The sequence below is a fragment of the Sinohyriopsis cumingii genome, chromosome 7 (assembly GCF_028554795.1).
Source record: "Sinohyriopsis cumingii isolate HCF-2022 chromosome 7, ASM2855479v2, whole genome shotgun sequence".
NCBI lineage: Eukaryota > Metazoa > Mollusca > Bivalvia > Unionida > Unionidae > Sinohyriopsis > Sinohyriopsis cumingii.
The window spans coordinates 64,542,941-64,567,133 of NC_142967.1; the positions used below are offsets into that span (position 1 = coordinate 64,542,941).

The window sequence follows — 24,193 nt, forward strand, 5'->3', positions numbered from 1 at the left end:
ATTCTCAATCTCAAACATCAGCTCATCAAATATTTTATGCACGTTGCCGATTTCAAGGTGACTGAATGATAACTGTTTAAGCAAATGGCTAAATGGGTGTTCACAAATCCTTCATCAGTGAGGATACATATATCTTTATAAACAGTCTAGCTTTCATTATTGCTGATGTAGCTAATAAACTGAGTTTGCTGATGTCATCTAGGTCCACCAAATATACTGGCTGCCATGTATTGCCTATCATGTGCTGAAAAATAGTCAGTTGCCCACAAAAACCAAAATTAGATATGCAAGAAATTTCCAATCATCATGTTTTAATGAATGCCCCTTGCTAGAATATTGTATCCGCATTGTAACCATTTTCCCTCTACATATCTACATGTATTATTTACTTTTTAATAACTTAAACTATTGGTGTATGGTTTTAAGACACAAAGATAAAATGAAAACAAAAGTTAAATTTATTTTCAAAATTGATTGATGAACTTGCCAAATTGACTCAACTTTTCAAAATGTGGTAATGTGTTTGTGTGTGTGTGCATGTGTATAACATGGTCGTGGCATGGCTCTCAAAAATATCATATCCATATATTTTTGCTGAAGAAGGGTGGTCTGCTGACATGCAACTTGCCATGTTGGACTTGGTGTTGTGGAGCAATCTACGCTTTACTGGGTTGAACATTTTGGAGAGCCATTTTGTGCCACTGTTAAACAAATATCATCCAATTTTATTTAACTTGCATCCATATTTCACATAAAAATGTCAAGAACAGAAAAGCCAACAAGGAAGAAAATACTCCCAAAATGTAAGTAATGAAAACCTGAATATAAAGAACAACAGTGTGACCCCGTATAGCATGCTTCATTATAACGAGAATTCAGATATAACATGGTCCTGGCCTGGCTCCAAAAATGTCATATACATGTAATATTTTTGGTTTAAAAAAAAATCATCTTAAAAGTAAAAAAGTAAAAAGTTTACTGTCATTTTAAGGAAGAGATTCTGTATCAATTATAATATAAAATGATTGTATCATGGCTACTGAAATTAGACATGCAATTTTTTCGTACACAAAACAAAAATCCTCTTAAAAATATGAAAAATAATGTGTATAAAAGTTTATTCAGGGCTCACACTGGGCTTCAATGTTGCAAATTGCAATTTTTTCTTCTTATTAACAACAAAATATACCATCAGTGATTTTTGGGGGTGAGAACATTGTTAGCTGTTTAAACTTGACTAGACAATCTTGGGTTACATGCGGAGAAATTTCAAAAGAACAATGAAAGGAAACCGCAAATTTGGATATACAATGCACTGAAATTGATCTACTGTTACAACAATGAATCCGTGACAAACCATCTTGACAGAGATTTGTTACATCATAATCCTCTTATGCTGATATCTGGCCCGAGTACCTTACACTGTTGATCCACTCATGCATGCTATCAAACTAAAATCAATCGATCACAGAAGGTATACAAATTAAACCTGTTTTTTTTTATGAGCAAGGTACTATTCATATAAAGGCATTTCATGTGATTCAATATTTTTTTCTGTGACACAACTAAGTCCACACACATTGTCAAGGATGAAGATTGCTTTGGAGGAAAAGGATCCAAGGAAAGAATCACCCTTGCCTTTTGTGCCAGTAAGACTGGTATATTTTTCATTATGTTCAGCTTTTATTGTATCATACTCTTTTTATGTAATATTATTTTGAATTCGTTATCTTTGTCTTCAATATTAATAGAATGAATCTGTTAATTGTTATTTTAAGATTCTAAATTAAAGCTATCTCCGATGAAACAAAAAGATACACTGTACTGGTGATATTTTTTATGGTTTATATGCTACTAGCAACAGCTGCAGGGAGCCACCTGTCAATCGCGCTCATCATTTAACCAACCAGCAAGCGTAAATTTGACACCTACAGGCTCTGCTTTCATCTGCCATTTACCTCAGACAAGCTTGCTTGTGGCAATGATGAATTGATTATAATAAGTATTTACAAACTGTGCAATGATTTGTTGATTTCTCCATCGATAAGGGTGAAAAGAAGTTAGTGGGGGCCTTGTACTTCTGACAGTCAGTACCCAAATCATCTAAATGGAGGAATTAGATTTATTCCTTTCCTGAAACATAGACAAGACTTCAATGGATAAAGACCATTTTTTGTGGTCACGTGTATGATCAGCTGAATATGGAAACAATTGATGGCAATTACAACATGTTTGTTTGCATAAAAGCATGTCCCGTTTAAGAATTGAAGCAAAAAAAAGAAATTGAAATTGAAAAATATATATGTAAAAATTAACGTTTCCAGAATATGGGTGGAGAACCCCCTAACTTTTGGGCTTTGATGTATATTATTTTTCTTGTACAAAAAGGACTGAACAAGCCCAGACTGTATTATTTTAAAGTCTGAAAAATTACATTTTAAAAATAATTATTTATCATCTCGATCTTTCAGACACTTGAGTGTCTATTTTCTCACTGGGCTGAAGGAGGGGTGGGGGTACAAAATGGTAACAATAAAGAAATACAAAAACAATGGTTTCAGATAATTATCATCCGATATATTAAGCACACATTTACATGTTTACATCAACAGACATCACTAACCAAATTCTGTCTAACGAACACTTTAGAACTGTAAAATTATTATGTACAAACTGTATAATTTACAGTAATTATTTACGATTTTGTTATTAATTTTTAATTCATTTCCTTCCAAGGCAGCATAAACATAAGCCAGATAAAATTAATAAGGATAAGATTATATACTAAATACATTAGCATCTTTTGAAGTGACTTTCCATTTACAGAAGTTCTCGAGCAGCTTTTTAATTGATTTTTATTATTTACTGAAATAAAACACTTAGGTTATTACTAAACGAACTTGGAACTGCAAATATAAATATTGTCTACTGCAGTATAATAAATGCGACTTTGTAATTTGATATTTTTAAGAATAATACAAATCATTTTTAATAAACATATCACTTAAACTGAAACATATTTCTCTGCCAAATATTGTATATTTGTCGGAGGTTAACAGGTGTTAACTCCATGTGATTTGGTAGGCGAAGCTATCTATCATCTCATGTAAGGTCAATTATACCAAATGGCCTAACATAAAGTCCCTCCTATATTTTCCAATTAAAGGTAATGATAGGATTCAAAGTAAAGCTATTGTTAAAAATTGATTAAAACTTTGACAGAAGTGACAATGATATGAGAATCAGTAAACAAGTCATAAGAATATACAGTAATAAGCAACTCTGTTGTACCACTCAGTAATAATGATAACTTATTACAAAAACGCTTGCTGCAGAATTTTCTGATATGTTTTGTATTGTCAATGTCAGATGATTAACAAAATACAACATACCAGTATACAAATTCATGAAAAAGACAAGTGAATGCATTCCTGTGTTTATTTTGACTGATTAAGGAATTCTAAATAATTATGAAATCATGTAATATACATGCCTATATATCAAATTCTCTGAAGATATGTATTAGTAAGCAATCAAGTCATAAGCAATAAGATCTAAAATCAAAAGTCACAGATGTTTCAATCTGTGTTACTTCCATCAATAAAAGTCTGATGTACATTAAATTGGCACTACTTTACATTAAAAAATTTGTTTTATTATATTCAAGAATGCAAATGACCCATTTCAAAGACAAAGACAAGGTTTTTAACAAATTTCATTAAAAAAAAACATGAACACATTCTCCACGATTCGTTGTTACACCTCTCTTATAAGAAAATTAATACACAATTATTTGTTTTCAACACGATTATAATTATTTGTTGATTTCCTCAAAAATTCATAAACTTGTGCATATTTAATTTGTATTATTTCTTGGTTTTTCTCCACAATTATATCATATCAAGTTATGGGCCTACCTGACTAGCGACATTTAAAAAACATACTATATAGTTAATATTTCTCTGATTATAGAATATTCAGATCATTATTAATTGAAGTAAACATGTTTACTTTTATCAGAGTTTAGGGTATTAGTTTTTCACTTGGAAATTCCTGATCTTGTTGACAAATTTTAATGTTCTATTCTATAAAGGAAGTTGACCCTAATCCCTGTTCTGATATTGTGTTGTAGCTTTTTATAATAAGCTGCTGACTTCAAAATTACTCATTCCATAGCTTAACATCAGTCTTATAGGAATCAGTTTAAGTTGTATTTCAGTTAATATTGGCGAGGATTCTTTTATTTAAATTATTTACTGGAATAATAAAGTGTTCAATATTTTCAGGCTAAATCATGATTTTTGGGACATTCTGGATTATATTATTGTGGTACATCCAGGCTCTTAACACAATGACACAGTTCGGGCTACTAGTATATCTGCACCTTCAAAATTGGAATTCACTTGGAACACTATACATTTGGACATCTGGGAATAATTAACAACACTCTAAGTTATTCTTAATTTTTCACTCTGCGTTCTAGGGAAATAAATTATTTGTTAAATTGTACAAACAAATTATGGTTTTCACTCTTTTCAAGTACTTAATTTAAGACCACTGAGTACACACTTCAAGTGAAAATGAAGTCATATTCTACTGACAAGAATGAGGAAAAATAAATCGTTGAAAATTCATTCCTAGGAAAACACTGAGAATCTACAATGATGCATTGTGCTAACCTGGTTCAATAAATCGATGGAGGTGCTTGGTGATACCCTTCTTGATGCTGTACTCAATCACTGCAATCTCAGCTGGAAGAAATTCTCCTTCCTCTGTCTCACACAGTGTTTGAAAATTTATAAAATAAAATGTTTCATTTGCAAGCTCTGAAAGAAACAGAAATTAAGAGTTGATAAAAACGAACATTAAATAGCATTCTACAGCATGTGACCTAAGTGCAAATGAACTAGTGTATCTGGTTATATTGACTTATTCAACTAAATGTGTACAAACACCATGGATGCCCTGGCAAACAGAATTTAAATCGAAGGGCAAAAACATTTAAAAACTTTTAGGGGACACAACTCCATCAAATTTGCTGCAAAACAGTCAAACTTAAACACAACCTACTTCTTCTTAAAATAAACCCTCATAATAAATTTTCTTTCAATATATCAAGTACTTATAATGTTAGTGAGTGGAAATTGAAGGGTCAAATCAAACAGGTGTAAAATCTCTGTAAAACTTACCATAAAACAATGAAAATCAAACATCTACTGACAGTTGTACCTGTGAAAATAGCCTACTACCATATAAACTTGCTTCAAGGTTAGGTCAAACTGCAAAGTGCATGGACCAAGATCTACAACTACATAATGAACCAGCAGATCTGGGTCTACGCCCATTTGTTTGAAGTAATCACTAGAACAAACAATTCTGACCCTGATCTTCAGGTGCATTGTGCAATGGCAGATTGGGCTCTATGTTGTCTGTAGTTGGATTTGATTTTTTGTATATACGGTACCATATAACTCATGTAAACTGTCAGAGAGCGACACTGGAAAGGCAAAAGCACATGTTCCACACCCTGCTTTGTCGTTTCCTGGGTTAATTATTGACTATTGTTTACAATTACACATGCCATGATAATTTTTGTGCAATCTTGTATGTCTCATATACACATTCATGAAAAAGAACATAGAAGAAATCACCCATGCCTATTTCCATCTGAACCCTGAATTCCACCATTCATTTTCCATTAACTCTGGTGTAAATATGAGCAAAATACTTCTGTGTTCTTATTAGAAGAGCCACAATACCATGTCATCTTATTACCACAATTTAAAAAAGGGGGGTGGGGCAAATACAGATTTAAGAAAATAATTACTGAAACAATCCAACGACAAATGTGCTCCAAGGAAAAAGTCCACTAAATCATCACAATACGTGGTTAAAATGTTTATGTCAAATAAAATAAATGGTGCTCACAGAGTAGAGAAATTTAAGTGTCAAAACAACAACAATTTTAAGTTATTACTGAACTTAAAGTTAATAAATGTTCTCCAATGAATGGTATTTTGATCTTACAGTAGAATATCAGTCAGCAATTTATGTTTATGAGTATCCATCTTTATTATTAAGTGCAAACAACTGCATTAAGCTTAGGAATTTAACACCATCTCACTGATCAGCTGGTCACTCACAAATAGGGGATTACCATCATTAACTTGATCTCCACTGTTCATTAAGCTTATGAATTTAACACCATCTCACTGATCAGCCGGTCACTCCCAAATAGGGGATTACCGTTATTAACTTGATCTCCACTATCATTAAGCTTATGAATTTAACACCATCTCACTGATCAGCCGGTCACTCCCAAATAGGGGATTACCATTATTAACTTGATCTCCACTGTTCATTCATATACATCTGCTTTTAAGTCAAGTACAACTGCAAACTACACAGACTCAGATCTGTTGTTGCAAAATATAGTTGAAGATCTGGGTCCATGCCATTAGTTAGGAATGATCATTAGAACAAACAGAATAGACCCTAATCTTTTGGTACAATATGCGATGGCACATCTGTATCTATGTTGTTTGCAGTTGAACTGGACTTGTAAGCAAGTATATACAAAGATGCTGCTAGGATTTTATCTAATGGGTGGACCTCCATCCATGCCATCAAAATAAGAGAGTAGTTGGCCATAGTTTGATATTTATTTAACACTTAAATATCCATCCTCTTTTTTCCTGATCCCCTCTGTTAGGGCTCTAATAAAATCAAAGTCCTCAAAAGATGTCACTTCTATTTCTTTGTGTTAATCTACTATTCCTTATGTGTGGATGAATGTTATTCTGTGCTGAAAAAACCCTTTAACAGACAGCAATCTGAATGGGTCATATGCAAAGCAAGCTTACCCAGCTCCAGAAATAACAATCTATTGGTGAATCAGTGTCATATAAGAACTAACATCAAACAACTCATTTCTGAGACAAAAGGATTATTTTACCCATAACATTTGCAAATATTACACAATATACTTCCTGTTCTGGCATTGTATTGTAACCATTTAACAGCAAAAACTTTTCATCAAATTTTGGTTACTTCTTTGATAGTTCATCCAACTTAGCATCTGACATACGTCTGTTAGAATTATTGTCCACCATCTGGCAAAAACAAATCACTTTATCATTCGCTTTCTACATCCTGCCATTCGCTTAGCACATTCATGCCACCACTGACTTGAACTTTAAAAAAATCCTTAATTTTCTAGCCAGCCATATTTGACTATAATCTCTACTTCCAAAAATAGACCAAAGTTTGCACATGTGCAAATGAGAAGAAATTACATCATCTTCACAACCTATCCTGGACACACATTTCTGTGATCAATAATTAGAGGGATATCTAAGCATCACCATAGCTGCCAACCTTCCAGGCTCACAATTAGTGAAAATAGGGATAACAATTAGTGAATTTGGACATGAATTAGTGAAAAATACCATGACAATAACTCCATCCACTCTGACCGTCAATACTACACTATATCAAGATCGCAATATAAAACTAAAACACTATATATATGCAAAAGTATATCTGCATTTCTATTTATTATGGTTTTCATAAACTTCATTTGTTCTTGTGATTATTTATCAAGACAGGATACTGTGGCAGACTCGAACTTCCTCAACTGCTTGATCGTAAATTTGTTTTCTAAACAGTTCAGACTTCTTGCCTGCTGGTTGATCTTGGGGACTAAAATTGCTGAAAAATTTTCTGCAGCTAAGGAGGCCCTATTTTTCATCACTAGAGAAAATACTCTTTCACTGTCACTGTTGCTGTGAGGAATGCACAGGAACTGCAGCACTTTTGGTTCTTCCACAGGAAAACTTTGGAAGCAATCTTCGAGTCCAGGAACATTTGTCGGAACAAATGTTTAGCATGGTTTCCAGCTGATAAAGGTAGATTGTGTTCAACAAGAAAACTCACAAATAATGCTTCAACGTTGGTAGCTTGCAGGTCTTCCGCTGATTGCTTAAAATATTCCAGAGCTGAAATCTGCGAATTCTTAATTTTCCCCAACTTCTACGTGTTTTTTGCAACCGATTGCTTCCTCACATCATCTCTGCTACCATGCCCAATACTAAAATTTGGGGCACACTGTGTGCAAAAAGCATGATGTATATCAATGTTTATTGGCAGAATGCATGGCCAACTTTTGATATATTCCAAATTAAACTTAACATTTTGAGCAATGCATTTCTTTTTCCTTGGTGGTGAAGACATTTTCAAGATCTTACATGTGATGCCGAAAGGTAACTCAAATCAGTGTTGGTGACGCATGTGCGGAACGAAATTCCAGTTAGGCCCCAGTTTCTCATAAAAGCATTTGTAAAACCAGTCTTATACATATTGATTAAAATGGGCTAAAATGCTTGCTACCAGGCCAGCTGTACCAATCGGCTGTAGTTCTACTAATATCATGACCAGCAGTACCGGACCATTAAGGCAACTGCCAATATCACGACTTGCACTTAACGGGGAATCGGTTATTTTATTAAAGATTTAAAACAATTGGGAATTGGAGAATCCATGAATTTTTAGCTTGCGACGTGAATCTGTGAATCGCTGAAAGAGTCGTGAAATTCATGCCAAATTCGTGAGGGTTGGCAGCTTTGCATCAACTTTGTATTAACGTCCATCTGTAAACAGTGGAATGGACAAAGGTATTTTTATAAAATAAATATCCTCACATTTTAATTTCTGTTAGCGTTTTATTTATTCAATTTATCTTAACAGTTAAATAAAAATTGTATTTTCTGCAGAGTATATTTTTGTATGCATGATTCTGAAATAATTTGTAAACATTGTGTACAATTCATACACCTGGCAGCACCAATGAACATATGGTAAGCCCCAAACTCCAAATGAGGTTAAAAGAACCTTTTTGTCCAGCCTGCCTTTTATTAGCATGGGAGAATAAAACTTTGACACTGAGCTTAATAAAAACACCTTCCAAGAATGACTTTAACCTAGAGTCTGGACTGATGTATTTTGGACAGATGGCAAGATGGACAAACAGATGGACACAAAGTGATGGCTATGTTGATTTCTACCAAGACAGATTTGACCAACAGATGGACACACACAGTCATGGCTATGTCACACTTCTGTCGAGATAGATTTGACAGATGGACATGCACAGTGATGGCTATGATAATTTTCTACCAAGACAAATATAGACAAACAGAAAGATACACAGTGATTGCTATGCTGAATTTCTGCCAAGACAGATTTGACAAACAGATGGACATGCATAGTGTGATGGCTGGCTATGCTGAAATTCTGCCAAGAAAGATTAGGCAAATAGACAGACATGCAGTGATGGCTATGCTGAATTTCTACCAAGACAGATATTGACAAACTGATAGATACACAGTGATTGCTATGCTGATTTCTGCCAAGACAGATTTTGACAGACAGACACACAGTGATTGCTATGTTCAATTTCTGCCAAGACAGATGGACACACAAAGTGATGGCTATGCTGAATTTCTGCCAAGACAGTTTTCACAGACAGATGGATATACACAGTGATGGCTATGTTGAATTTCTGTCAAGACAGATTTGACAAACAGATGGACATACACAGTGATGTTTATGTTGAATTTCTGCCAAGATAGATTATGACAAACAGATGGACAAAAAGTGATGGCTATAATGAATTTCTGCCATGACAGATTTGACACACAGTAATGGCTATACTGAATTTCTGCCAAGACAGATTTAACAAACAGATGTACACACAGTGATGACTATGTTGAATTTCTACCAAGATAGATTTTGACAAACAGACAGACAGACACAGTGATTGCTATGTTGAATTTCTGCCAAGACAGATGGACACACAAAGTGATGGCTATGTTGAATTTCTGCCAAGACAGATTTGACAAACAGATGGACATACACAGTGATGACTATGTTGAATTTCTGCCAGGATATATTCAACAAACAGATAGATACACAAAGTGATGGCTCTGTTGAATTTTGCCAAGACAGATTTCAAAAACAGATGGACAAAGTGATGGCTATGTTGAATTTCAGCCAATACAGTTCTGATAGAGGGAAACACACAGTGATGCATATGTTGAATTTCTGCCAAGACTGATGCAACAAAAAGTCATAAAAACACACATCAGGGACACCAGAATTTCATTTTCAATGCATCATGATTTTCATACATATTTCAAAGTATTATTTAAATATGTGGTGCAGGCAACGAACAACACATTCAATGTTCACTATTGCTACAGTCAAATCTGCATTATTCTCCTTGAAAGATGCAACCAGCTAAGTGTACCTTTTCCAGGTGGCCATTTAGACCTGACATCCTTCCTCTCTCTTATTTTCTTCTTCTCTTGTTCTACATAGGGGTCCTTCCTATCCTGTAAAACAGCAGACATTTCATCAGTGTTGTTATCTCAATGTTTGTTTTCAACAACTTTTCTTTTCTTTGTAAATACATTTCTCATTTTTTACATGTAGTTCTGCACATGTATTTCACTGACATAAAGCATTCCAATCAATTACAGCTTCAATATAAAATTCAAAGGTCAACAATTATAGTAAGAAAGCCGAATTTCAAACCCATTCTCATATAATCAAAAGTCCATTGAAGGGACTGATACCTTGCTGCCCAAAAGAAATTTTCAGAAATACAAGATAAGATCATTCTTTTTAAATGCTGAATTTTGAAACCATCACTGATATTCTTGAGTGACCATATTTTCAAATTAGCCACTGTGGCAACCATACTGGATGTAATTACAGGAACCATTTTCATTGAAGACAAAACCGACACTACTGAAAAGATTTTTGGTGAAAACTCACAGCCAATATGACCATCAATTCTGAAGAATTAGTAACAAGACGACTGTCAATATGTTCTTTGTAGAAGGCATATTGTATGTCTGTCGGGCAATATTTTCATTTAGGGCTAACTAGGTATCATAAAAAGTATGTGAAAACCATGTGTCAATATGATGAATATGTCAATTTTTAGAGTAGTAGTAATAACAAGCATTTCATATGTGATGTCAGCTCAGCATCATTTTCATTCAGAACTAGCTAGACACCACAAGAAGTCTTTTTGTGGAAACCTAATGCTCAGACGAATTTTCAATTATGGAGGAGCAGTGACAACATGATTTTCAAGAACACTGCCATGGCAGCCATATCGGAAGTAAGACTGGTACCAATTTCATTTAGAGCCAGTTAGTTATTGTAATTAGTCTTCTGGTGAAAATGCATGCTTTCTATTTAAAGATTTTAAGATGGCTGCCATGGTGGCCATATTGAATGTCCAATTAGCACTATTTTCATTTAGAACAAATTAGACATCATATGAAATTTCATATTTCAGACAAAACCACATAAGACTTCTTATTCTGGAGGAGTAGTGATAACAAATAGGTCAAAGTGACCACTATGGTGGCTATACCGAATGCATGAACATGACCATTTTCATTTAGGACCAACAAGCTCTAGGGATGAATGAGTGTAAAGTTTCATGACAATCCTCCATAAAGTTAAAGAGATGCGGCAATAACAAACTTGTATTAATGGATAGAGGGGTACCAGACAACAGGCCATCTCATAGGTTCTTGTCTATGAAAAATGCATTGACAAGAACAACAGCTCCACTGATACAAAAATAAACACCATCTTCAGTCCCTTAAGTACCTGTCAAACTTTGGTCACTGTAGGGTGACTTAGTTAAAAATTAAAAGGCCATATCAAATTTTAGGTCATAAAGGCCTCCTAATTTGATCAAAGACACTGAAAACTGAAGTCATCTGAGCATGGAATAAATAGCATAATGCAAAAAGAAAATCATGATTTTGGTAGTAAAACCGAATAGTATACATTGTCTGATTCAAACTCTGGCCAGCAAACAAAGTTCTATAAACCGTCTCTTTATATAATGCCAAGTCTCAAAGTCCATGATCAAGGGTATTTTAGCTTTGTTTTCTTCTGATGACAGTTTATATTAGTAAAGCCTTAAACATATCTAATCTAACGGTTTTAATTTAATGACCAACCAATTTTTCACTATTCCTATGTCCACATTTTCTGGATCCAGCTGAGATGGACTTCACAGGTCTTTTATTAGACTTATCACTAACCAGACATGTTGCATTTAAAAGTGGCAACAGAATTTATAAATCAGCAGTCTTCAATATAAAGTTTTCTTTGAATCAAACTATTTTCAGCATAAAACATGGTGTGTGCTTTTAATCAGAGGTGCTGATATCATTTTCTAATTGTCACATTGTGAATTAAATGGTCACCGGCTGACAACTTTCATCTACCAATTTTTAGTAGCATATGGGACCATTTTATTTGCAATCCAGAGTGCTGATGTCTCACTTTTTCACCAAACAAGAAAGCTATTCAGCTCATATCTATGAAATGTTGTATCCTTTATACCTGACCCTTTTGAATCAAACAATGTACACATAACAAGGGCATGAACAAAGGAAACGATTAAACAACAAAAGTGTAAATTCTTTAAAATGTCACCCTTTAATGTTCTTCTCCCCAACCTCCAATTGCCTCCTTATCTCAGGAAAAATGTATTGACTTCATGACATTTCCAATGTTACCCTTCCAATGTTTTGACTCCTAAGTATCCTCATACCAACACAAACACACACATAGCAATGAAATTCCTGATGATATCAAGCCATGATATCATTCAAATATCTGTCCCCTCTCATGTCTCTTTAACTTAACATTCCTTTGCTATTCATGTACCCATGATGAAGGATGAACATGTAATGTACTGTATGTACATACAAATCAACACCACTTCCAACTACCTTCTCTCCAGTTGACCTTCCGGACATGTTTGCAAATTTCTTCCGCAACAAAGTCTCTTTAACTTAACATTTCTTTGCTATTCATGTACCCATGATGACGGATGAACATGTGATGTATTGTATGTACATACAAATCAATACCACTTCCAACTACCTTCTCTCCAGTTGACTTTCCGGACATGTTTGCAAATTTCTTCTGCGACAAAGTACAAACCATTAGAGATAAGCTTGACACCACAATTTCAACTGACTCGTTGTCACCATACAGTTGGGATACAGAATTTGAGCGGCAACCATTAGCAGCTTTGAACCTGTCTCTATGGATTTCATACGTACAATCCTGATGAAGAGTGCACCAAAGTCATGTGAACTTGATCTAATTCCAACATCACTGCTGCTAGAGTGCTTAGATCCAGTATTGCCTTCACTAACTGATGTTATTAATACCTCTCTCTCATCCAGGGAATTCCCATCATTTTTCAAAACTGCCATTGTAAAGCCTCTGCTGAAGAAACCAACACTAGAATATAACGATTTAAGAACTACCGCCCAGTTTCTAATCTTACATTCATATCAAAAATCTTAAAAAAGGTTGCTCTATCCCAGCTTGTATCTCATCTAAATTTAAAGTCTTTTTAGCAATGTACAATCTGCATACCGCCCTTACCACATTACTGAAACTACTCTTCTAAAAGTAGTTAATGACATTCTCTCTGCGTTGGATAGCGGAAAGATTACAATCCTCACCCTCCTTGATTTGTCTGCAGCATTTGACACAACAGACCATGATATATTACTTCACCGTCTCCAGCAAGTATTTGGCATTCATGATACAGCCTTACTGTGGTTCAAGTCCAACTTGGTCAACAGGACACAAATTGTATCTGCAAATGGAATACACTCCAGCCCAGTTGATCTATGTTGTGGTGTTCCACAGGGGTCTGTTCTTGGACCTGTTCTCTTTATTCTGTACACTCAGTCACTCTCAAGTGTCATAGATCATCATCCAGTATCTCACCAATTGTACGCTGATGACACCCAAATATACAAATCTAGCCACCCAACTGAAGTTGAAGCTACCATCCAAGGTGTAGAGAGGTGCATTTCTTATGTGAAATCATGGATGACATGTAACAAGCTGCAGAAGAATGATGATAAAACTGAGGCCATTTTGATCACAACACAAGGACTTTCTCATTCACATCCTTTACCTCAAACAATAAATATCAGCAATGCCAACATTAAATTCACACAATCAGTACAAAATCTAGGTGTTACTCTGGACAGTACTCTCACACTGCACCAACATGTCATGAACATATGCAAGGCTGCATATCTTGTGCTGAGACACATCAGCTCAATTCACAAATATCTTTCAGCTGATGCCACTAAAACACTTGTGTGTTCATTAGTACTTTCAAGACTGGACTATTGTAACTCAATTCTGTCTGGTTCGTCTTAATATCTACTCCAGAAACTTCAAAAAGTTAAAAACACAGCTGCTCGGATCATACTTAGAGTACCACGAGCAGAGCACACCTCCCCGCTGCTCTGTACCCTACACTGGCTATCCATTCGATCCAGAATCAAACACAAAATTTGTTCTCTGTGTTACATTTCACTGTCGGACATACCTATCCGATCTCACCCATGTGTACACACCAGCAAGATACTTACACTCCTCTTCTGACAATCGTATACTCATTATTCCCACTATGAAAACAAAGTCATGGACAGCGTTCTTTATTTTTGCATACCAGGGCCCAGCAACATGGAATGAATTGCCCACTGAACTTAGACACAAAGACACAGTGATCACATTCAAGAGGGCTCTCAAAACTCACTTATTTCGACAGCAAGAACAAACTTAAAGACCTAATAATGTTTCCTACCTAAAATATTCTCAGCATGTTTTTTATTTTTTAATGTTTTTTTCTAATTTCATGGTGTTTGTTTTTGTAATAATATTATTATGTTTTTTATCTTATAGGTGTTGTCTAATGTTGTAAAGCGCTTAGAGCTTCTAAAGAGGTGCTATACAAAGTCCTCATTATTATTATTATTATTATACCCTGACCCTTATTTCTGGCCTTGTACTCTTTAGCATTCCTCTTACTTGTATAGCGAAATGGATAGAGTGAGTACATATATATCACTCATGTTATCCTGCTGCTATCTGTTGCCCTCCTGCCATTCATTTTGGACTTATGCTCTTTGACTATGCTCATACCAGTCTAAAGAGCTGATATAGCATTGGACTTGTAATCCAAGGGTCATGGGTTTGATACCCATCAAGGACAGCTTGGATCAGCTACCTCTTTGTGTCCTTGGCAACAACACCCATTTCCTTTGAATGATATAGCTAGTAATATGTTTATAAGGCCATTAAAGCCACCAAAATAAATCATACCACAACAGAGAGACAATAGGATTCAGTGTGTCAGCACATATCTATTTCTAACAGATATGGTGTTTCAGATGTTATGCTGCTGTTATTTGTCACCCTTCCTGGCCATAATTTTGGCCTTAAATTCATTGACTATATTTATTGTTATGTGTTTGGGCTCGAATAAACTGTAACTCAAGAAAGAGTGAAAACAACAAGCTTTGAAAATTATAGCAAATAATTTATTTCCCTGGAAAAATACTGTACAAATTTTAAAAAAAAAGAATTTACGGTTTTAAGAATCAAATCCCAAAATAATCCAAAAATAATCCACAAATAAAATTTTAGAAGTTCTAATATGGAAATGTTCTTATGAAATCAAGTTTGAGTCCCAACGAAGAATCCAAGATGGAAGGAGATGACGTATATCCTGTTCAATGTTGTTGTCTACAGTTCTTTGTAGAAACACAAGAAATAATCCTCCAGTTTTGGAAATCCAAATAAAATTTTTAAGAAACGTATTTGTTGAAGAATTCTTTATAAGCACAAAAATATTTCCAGAGAAACGAATTAATCATTTAAAATCCGAATAATCGGAAGGAAAATTAGCATATAACTCGAAAACTGGATACAACAGAAGGAAATGACTTGACATTTAGCGTTTTAAAGCCCAGACTGTGAGATCTCTCTCTAAGAATCACTTTGGAATTGCCTAATTATGAAATAGAGGATCATGTGATCATGTTTACATATAAAAGAATCACGTAGCCCCAGTATGACCTTGATAAAAACCAATCATTTTACTCCGAGAGAAAAAGTCGTTTACTTCACTAAAACTATTTACAAGCCTAGAGACATGTATTCCATACAGCCCAGATCTGACTCATATTATTCCCACAATAAAAATAACTAAAAAATACTTGTTGAAGTGACTGTTAGTAATTCTGAATTGAGGTCAGGAACTAGGTCAGCCTTGTTTACAAAAATGAACAGCCAAGGTCAAACTATTTTCTGTAAAAAGTATGAGTTCCTAGTAAACAAAACTACATTATTCTGACATATAATTAAATTAAAAAATAAAAAGATTTTAAACTAACAAACAATTAAATCAGATATAAATTAAATCAAATGCACATATTATACACACATAGTATGACCACCCTAGGGAATGATAGTGAGTTAGAAAGATATATATATATACAAAAACACACATACATCTACATACACAAACACTACTTACAGCAATAACATTTCCAATGTTATCCTCCTTATATTTGTCACCACCACGGCCTCTCATTTTGGCCTTGTACTCTTTTGCCATTTTCTCATATCTTTCTTTCTCTTTCTCTTCCAAAGCCTGAATGTTGATAATGAAGGAAAGTAAATACTATGTACTAAAGCACTTCAATGAACATGGTAAAGGCACAAAATGAAGCTAAAGGAATAAAAATCAACATGACCTAAAAATAAATATTTATCCCCTCTGCTGTAATTTTTTTTACTAGTTTAAAAGGCTAGCAGTTTCACAACTTCCAAGAGTTTTATATTTTTGTATGTTTGACATAAAATTCATAAGCCTGCAGAAGAAGCTACATAATTAACCAAAAGTTGATTTTAAAAATATTGTTCTACAGTTTCATTCCTACAGACATAAGATTGATAACCATCAAGATCACCACAAATTATACAAATTGTGACTTTCTCCCTAACTGACCTTTGACCTTGGGACTTGACCACTACATCATACAGTTTGGACCAGGTTAAAGTGTCATCAAAATATCTGTAGAGATTAAAAAGTTACGGCCTGGATAAGGAAACAGGATACTCACGTACATTATCCCTTGGTGTGAACTTGATCTCAAGGCAAGGGGTGTGGCAGTGACACCATCAAGTCAACATACTAGATAAAATATGAAAGTGTCATTAAAATATCTCCATTTATTCAACAGTCATAACCATACATGGATAGAAGTCATAAAGTATATTATCCTTTGCTATGACCTTTGCATTTAGGCTGGGAAATATATAAATAACTGGATGCAGTTTGAGAAAAATATCTTCATTGGTTCAAAATTGTTGTTCTGGACATGGATAGAAGCCACAGAACTACACTTTCCTCCCTTGCAGTGACCCTGAACTCAAGAAACAAGGCTTGAACTCGAGACACAAGGCTTAAATTTGAGACACAAGGCTTAGCTTGAGTATGCAACATAACATTCAGTTATGATATATACACTGGCAGTGTGCCATTCAAATATCTTCTGTGGTTCAAAAGTTATACCTTGGGCAAAGATACAAGTCACAAAACTATATTATCCCTTGCTGTGACTTTGACACAAGCAAAGGGACACATCTCTGGTATGCAACATGGTATATACTTGGGCAATATATAATCAAAACTTTTTAAATGGTTTAAAAACTACAAACTGGACAAGGTCACAAGATCCAGAACAATTACCCTTGACCTAAAAGCAGGTAGTGGCTATGGCATTTGAAAGTCATTAGTGGTTCAAAGGTTACACACCAGACAAGGACACAAATCACAATTACACATTATCCCTGTGACCTTTACAGGAGAGAAGGGATGTGGCAATGGTATATAACAAAACATCCATAAATATATATTTTTGGGCAAAGTTTCATGAAAGTCTCTCAAACCATGTTAATGTTAGATGCCAGACAAGCAAATGTTACTGAATGGATAAACAGACTATGCCACAACATAGTACATCTGACGTCCAATGAGGATAAAAGAATGTAGTCTTAGTTTCCTCTGACCTTTGCAACCCCATATTTGTTATTTGGACATTTATGGTGGGGTGTAGGGTCAGAGTCCAATGCCTATCGAAAAGTTGGAATTCACATGACTATTGGATCTCTGATGTCACTGACTTGTAGGTTGTGAAATCTGTGTAGTCATGTAACTAGGAATGCAAATGGTGAGTTCCAGGTCAAATTTCATTAAAACTGTAGTTTCATTTCATCTGTCAATGAACTAAATATATATCGAATGTTATACTCACAATTTCTGACGTAAATAAATCACATTCCTATCGATTTCATGCAGGTATATCTTGCTGAAATGTAGTTCAAGTTTGCTAGGCTGGCTAGTAAACAGCTACCATATGCCAACACCAAATGCTGTCAGCGAATTCTAACATTTTGTTAGGCAGTGGACTCTGACCCTACACCCCAACATAAATGTCTAAATAAGAAAAATGGGGTGGAAAGAGTCAGAGGAAACTCAGACTAAAAGAATCATGCAATATTCACTATTTTGGAAACAATGCCACTGGGTTCAACTGGGACAAATGAAGCGAGTGAAGTGCCAATTCATGTCAAGATATAGTCAATTTTACTTCCTGGCATGGTGAAATGAAATTTCATGGGTGTGACTATTTTGCCAAACCAACCTCTACTATGACCCATATTTTATACATATTTAATTGCACCACATCCACTATCAAAACTAATCCTTTTGGCAATTCCATAAATCTGCATAAAAATTAGCTAAAGCAAAATTTTATGATTCAGGTTACCTTCCACCTGGGGTGAGCAATCGGTACAACATCCTGAATTCCATTGGGAAACACACGACCCTCACGACGAAGTTGCACCTCTAAGTCTTTCATATAAAAATAAAACGAATTTCTTACTGGCTTCTTAGGCATTTTGGAATACTGAAATGAAATGAAGAGGAATTTAACTTTCAATACAATTAAGCATACTCATAACAAATTTCAGACTATGTGTAACTGCAGAAAACTGTATGAAGATATTTCTATTGTCCACTTTGCTTTAGTTCACTGGCCATAGAATTAAGTTTTCTAATTTATAATGACCAGACAACGAGCCAAAGTGATTTTTAACCTACTCCTGGACATACTGCTGTAAATCATGATTTAAGTTATTCTTGCTGTGGGTTTTTTTGGTCCTATACTTCAATAGATCACTGTTACATTCAAATTCAAAAGACAACACAAACACTAGTAAGGGTCCTACAACTTTATGTAAAGCTAACACAAATCTACAAATACCTAACTGAGTGTTGTTTACAGCATAAGCCAGCCCAGCCAAGCAACAACCTGCTCTCCAACTGTCATTGTTGTTTCAGTACAGGCTAGAGATAAGGAATTTTAATTAATTTAACATTTTGTGCCTTATATCCAAGGGCAAATTTGTGGTCCAGGCTGGGAAGATAAAGAAAAGAACCGTATCCATACACAGTCTCTAGTATCAAATAACCAGGATGCTGAGATTAATGTTATGGCCAACCGTCCATACTAACAAAAAGAACCTGATATGCACTGAGAGTGAATGAGGATGATAACAATCACAAATGAGTATGTTTAAGGAATTATCACAAAGGTGCTACCATAGTATACGCTTTGAAATCTGCAGACCAGAAAGGTTCCAAATTTACATAATTATTTAGCTATCAGTAATTAGTACTTGAGCACTAAGGTCCAATACACCGTCAACAAGCCCTTTGCAATGATTGTAAGTGGCAGTATGTCGTCTTTTACTAAACTCAACTTCTACAATTTGCTGAAATATGCATAAATGAATGACTAACAACTTGAACTGTGACACATCCACAATATGTTGACATGGCAATGGTGACTATGCAAGAAATGACATGCATGTTGATTTTGCTAACTTTCATTAGGCATTGTGAATCCATTAATAGGCACAATTTAACTGACTTTGTGGCAGAGATCAGTTGTATTTCAGACTGGTTGGAACGACTGAGGTTTATTATTTGGTTGTACATGAAGAAGAATGGGAAGTCCCTGGGCTGTCCAGTAGCAGAATACCAGGTGTCCTGAAGAAGCTGGGTTAATAATACACCTGGATGTCAATTAATGGAATCCCAAAGTGATCTGCTCTAAGCTGGTCAATCAACCCAAAATGTTTCATTTACTGCATAATCTACCAAAATTGCTGGCTACTGATCAAAGAACATCAAAATGCACTTTGCTAAAACATAGAATTTTCTATGATTTTGCTTTTTTAAGTAAGATTTATAGAGTCAGGCACAAGTTACAGCATTAAGGTCATTAACAACAGTCGTGGCCCCGAGTGGCCGAGTGGTCTAAAGCGCTCTTCGTTACGGATCACTGCCATCTCACCTCTGTCTGCGGCGGTTCGAGTCTAAGATTTAGCCAATGTGGGCATGTGAGAAAGCTTGCCAGTAGCTTCTCGTGGGTCGGTGGTTCTTTCCGGGGTTTTCCGGGTTCTTCCTCCACCATTAATACTGGCCGCCATGTATAGCCTATCGTGCTGAAAAATGGCATTAAACCCCACAACAACAACAACAACAACAAATTAACAACAGTCAGGTAAATGAATGTGAGAATCTGAACAGTGATGACAGAATGAGGTCGAATGTATTTCTTTCTCAAGCTGGAAAGTTAACTATTTTTTCTAAGCCAGGGTCTTCCATAATCAGTGATTGGCATCTGTATTTCATACCATTTTCCCCAACTCTGCACATTAGCTTTCACCAAGCAGTTATAACAATTTAAATCCCCATAATATTTACAGTATGTTTTATTCATATTATATTCCAGTTGTTCCACTTTTACTAAAAAGTTTCATACCAAGAAAAATTACAGAAATTATTTTTTTATCATACATTAACTAAAATTGTTAATCTTTGTCATCTATATCAGCACTTTATAGTCAACCTGGTATTAAACTCATCGTATATATAGTCATCTTTATCTAATTCACCAAAAAGTGCTCATTGCAAATGGGAGTTTGACCCAATACAGATGAATATAATATATATAAAATGTTTAATGTTCTGCACCTGAGGTTGACCTACACCAAGGACATGCCACTCTACTCATAAACTATTCATGCAGTACAGACAATACGAAGATTATGTCAATGAAAATTTTTTATATTACCTCCTCTTCTGAGATAATTAGGAAAGGATTATCAAAGTTTAAACATTATTAGTATTTGATCAACTGTTCAACCAACTTTGTTTGACAGTCACACTATATTAATCATTTTATATTAAACTATGGCTATCCTGAAGTGGGAATACTTGTACCTGACTGGGTAATTATCTCTTTCATATATTGGTACATCATTTCGGTAAACATTGGGTCAGGTGTTGTTTTAGTCAAAAATCAAATTTGTATCAACAAAGAATGATCATCCTTTATTTACAGAAAGTGAGGTTCATAAAGTGTACAAAAATATCCTACATTTCCATTTTAAATGCATATGAAAATGTGATTTCTAAATGTCAACATAAAAACTCAATCCATGACCTTCTTGAACTTGTAACCCAGAAAAACCTATTTAATAATTATCTATTAGAATCATGGAAATACATTATTTGAAACATAGAATTTTCTTCCCTTAGAACAATACTATCTTAACTGAAGTTTTTGACTTTGCAAGAAGTTTCCCTACACTCACTTTATCATCTTCTATCCAGCTTGTCAACTTGCCTCTTGAACAGATTATCAAGAAATTCCTGGGCATACATTGTTTCTGAATTCTCTAATAATTTTAATTTTCCACAAATGAGACATTGTAAACATGTTACATCAACATAATAGCTTATCTTTTATAAAATATTGAACTTTTACTACCTTTTTGCAAAAGATCAGATTAGTTAGCTGAATCTTTTACCATTTAGTGGCATTGTTAGGTTGAATTTTATAAAACCATCTAAAATGTAACCTAGTTCATCAACTGAAATGCTGACAGAAAGAGTACAAAGTAATGCATTTTATTTCCATAGCCCAGTGCATAAACACTACATCCTGTCAAAGCCATGCGCAGAATAGGCAGACATATCTCGGGTCATGCAAACACAGGAGTGTGTCCAAAATGAGTACTATTTTGAATAGAATATTCTAGTAACAACTGCCATTTTCAAATGGTAAGCATTGTAGTATTTTATTTTTGTAAATCTGTCAAATTCGGTATGCGTTTTGTGCCATTATTGGTGACAGAAACCTTACATGTGCCAGAAAGCCTGACAGCCTTACATTAGACAAGCAAGTTGTTCTCCACCTTTTTTTTTTTTTTGTTTTACTGGCGCCGCCAGTCAAACAAAAAAAAAGGTGGAGAACAACATGCTGGTCTAGCCTTACATGTGGAAGAAAGCCTGACAGCCTTACACGAGGCATATAAGGATCTTCATCAATTTATGAATTTAATATTGATTTTGTTAAATGTCTCGTTTTACATAAAATTTCCAGACTTTTAAAATTTGACTTTGATACTAAATTTCAGCGACCATTACTGTATTTCTCAACTGCAGTGTAATAGAACGTTCTTTTTAGAGCGCCTCCCCTTTGAGGTCACCCGGCAATTTGGCGGTCCAGTTCAGCGTGATAAATGCACCACATACTAATTACTGATGCAGAAGAATATAAATGAAAAGGTTAAGTACAGTGAAACTGTGCTGGATGTTTACCAAGTTGTAACTTGGTAATAGGACATACGGGCCTAACAACACCTCCTACAACATTATTTTGTAGAACTTAACTAAAATGGTTTTTAACAGTAAGCAGATATATTTACTATACGATTCCTTATAAAAGCCTATGCTGTCTTTTCAAAAGGATTTATATACCAAGGATTCTATGTTATAGAAAAGTGGGCCTTTATACTAACCAGCTGAACACGTCTTCCCAATATAGAACTGTTCCACGGGAAAATCCAACGTGCGGTAACCATAGGAAAATATTTATAAACGAAACGAAAAGATCTGAACATAAAAAATATTGACAAAAGTAACTGCATACTTTAACTATCTTCAGTAGTATTTTATCCAATATGTTTTATTTAAATACATACATAAAGATCGAAAGAAATAAACTATTTGTATTAATACTAAATATTATTGTTTCAGTATATTCTACCAGATTTATAGGCTTCCATCCACTCAAAAACAAAATCACATTCGGAGCTTCATCGGTTATAAATGAAAGATAAAAATACACGAGGTCAGGAATGCACCGGTAAATTCAAAAATGTGTTGCAAATGGCGTAAGACCCTCAATATCTCACTTTTTAAAGTCTTGGCAACGTTGAGGAACTAGACTGGGTACCGCTACAAGTACCAAATAAGGAAGATCAACCACGAATTCTAAAATAATATCTAATTAATTTTTGGTATCCAAATCCATTTTTATCAGCAGGAAGGGGTGGACCAACCCAAACAATGACGGCCGACACATCTTTTTTTTTTATCCTTAAATAAACCCTCCTCAGACGCTTATTTTGAACATGAGACAATTTTTTTTTTTTATCGCGAATGACCTTTTATACCAGACTCGTAGAGCCACCATACTGTAATCTAACACTGAAAAAAAAAAAAAAACAATTGCGAAAGGAAGTGTCCGCGACAAGGTTGAATGACGTTGGATATCTATTAAATCTTGAGTAATTGTTATATTTTTCTTTTTCCATTGTAATTGTTGGATTGCTGAATAAGAATTTTTAGAGATTAAGAGGATTTTTCTTTATCCATTTTTATTTGTCCATTGTACGAGAACACCCCATCCCACTTCTGTGAATCTGCAATATTATCTCGCCAAATTGCATTGCTAAGTGCGTAACGAAATTGTAGAGATTCAGAGGGTTCTCCAGGCTGAATTTTAGTTGGTAATTTGTGATCAAGCATGTAGCAGTTGCTGCAGCAGGATATCAAGTTAACAGTGAACTATTAAATCCAGAGGCCGCCGATGGTCTGGAATCAAACTGGGTTCATTATGTGTTTCGAAGCTACCATGGTATAAATCAAATCACAGGTATATATAAGCCTTTATTTGAAGAATTTAATAAACGAGTGATCGAAGTTAGAAAAAAATCATTACTTGGAGATATATTATCGCCCAAAGGATCGCAATTTGGACCGCCTCGTGTTGAGGAATAAAAATCAACTGAAGGAGCAACAATAAGTGGCCTCGCCACTCGAGATTGACGTCGTAAAAACCAGGGTGGT

The 24,193-nt window shown here is 34.8% G+C and overlaps 1 protein-coding gene across 3 annotated transcripts in view; it reads right to left on the reverse strand.

The window, feature by feature from the left end:
- LOC149795404 (protein maelstrom homolog) overlaps window positions 1–22,909 on the reverse strand; it is a 76,608-nt gene extending 53,699 nt beyond the window's left edge. For 2 of the 3 annotated variants that reach the window (XM_089965180.1, XM_089965181.1), the window contains exons 1-5: window positions 22,861–22,909; window positions 18,753–18,893; window positions 16,454–16,570; window positions 10,307–10,391; window positions 4,680–4,826 (exon numbers count right to left, since the gene is read on the reverse strand). In XM_089965180.1, the coding sequence (XP_089821306.1) occupies window positions 4,680–4,826; window positions 10,307–10,391; window positions 16,454–16,570; window positions 18,753–18,884 (481 nt within the window). In that variant the 5' untranslated portion in view covers window positions 18,885–18,893; window positions 22,861–22,909. The remainder of the gene's footprint in view (window positions 1–4,679; window positions 4,827–10,306; window positions 10,392–16,453; window positions 16,571–18,752; window positions 18,894–22,860) is intronic. The other variant, XM_089965182.1, reaches the window with a different exon arrangement.
- Between the last annotated feature and the right edge of the window lie 1,284 nt (window positions 22,910–24,193).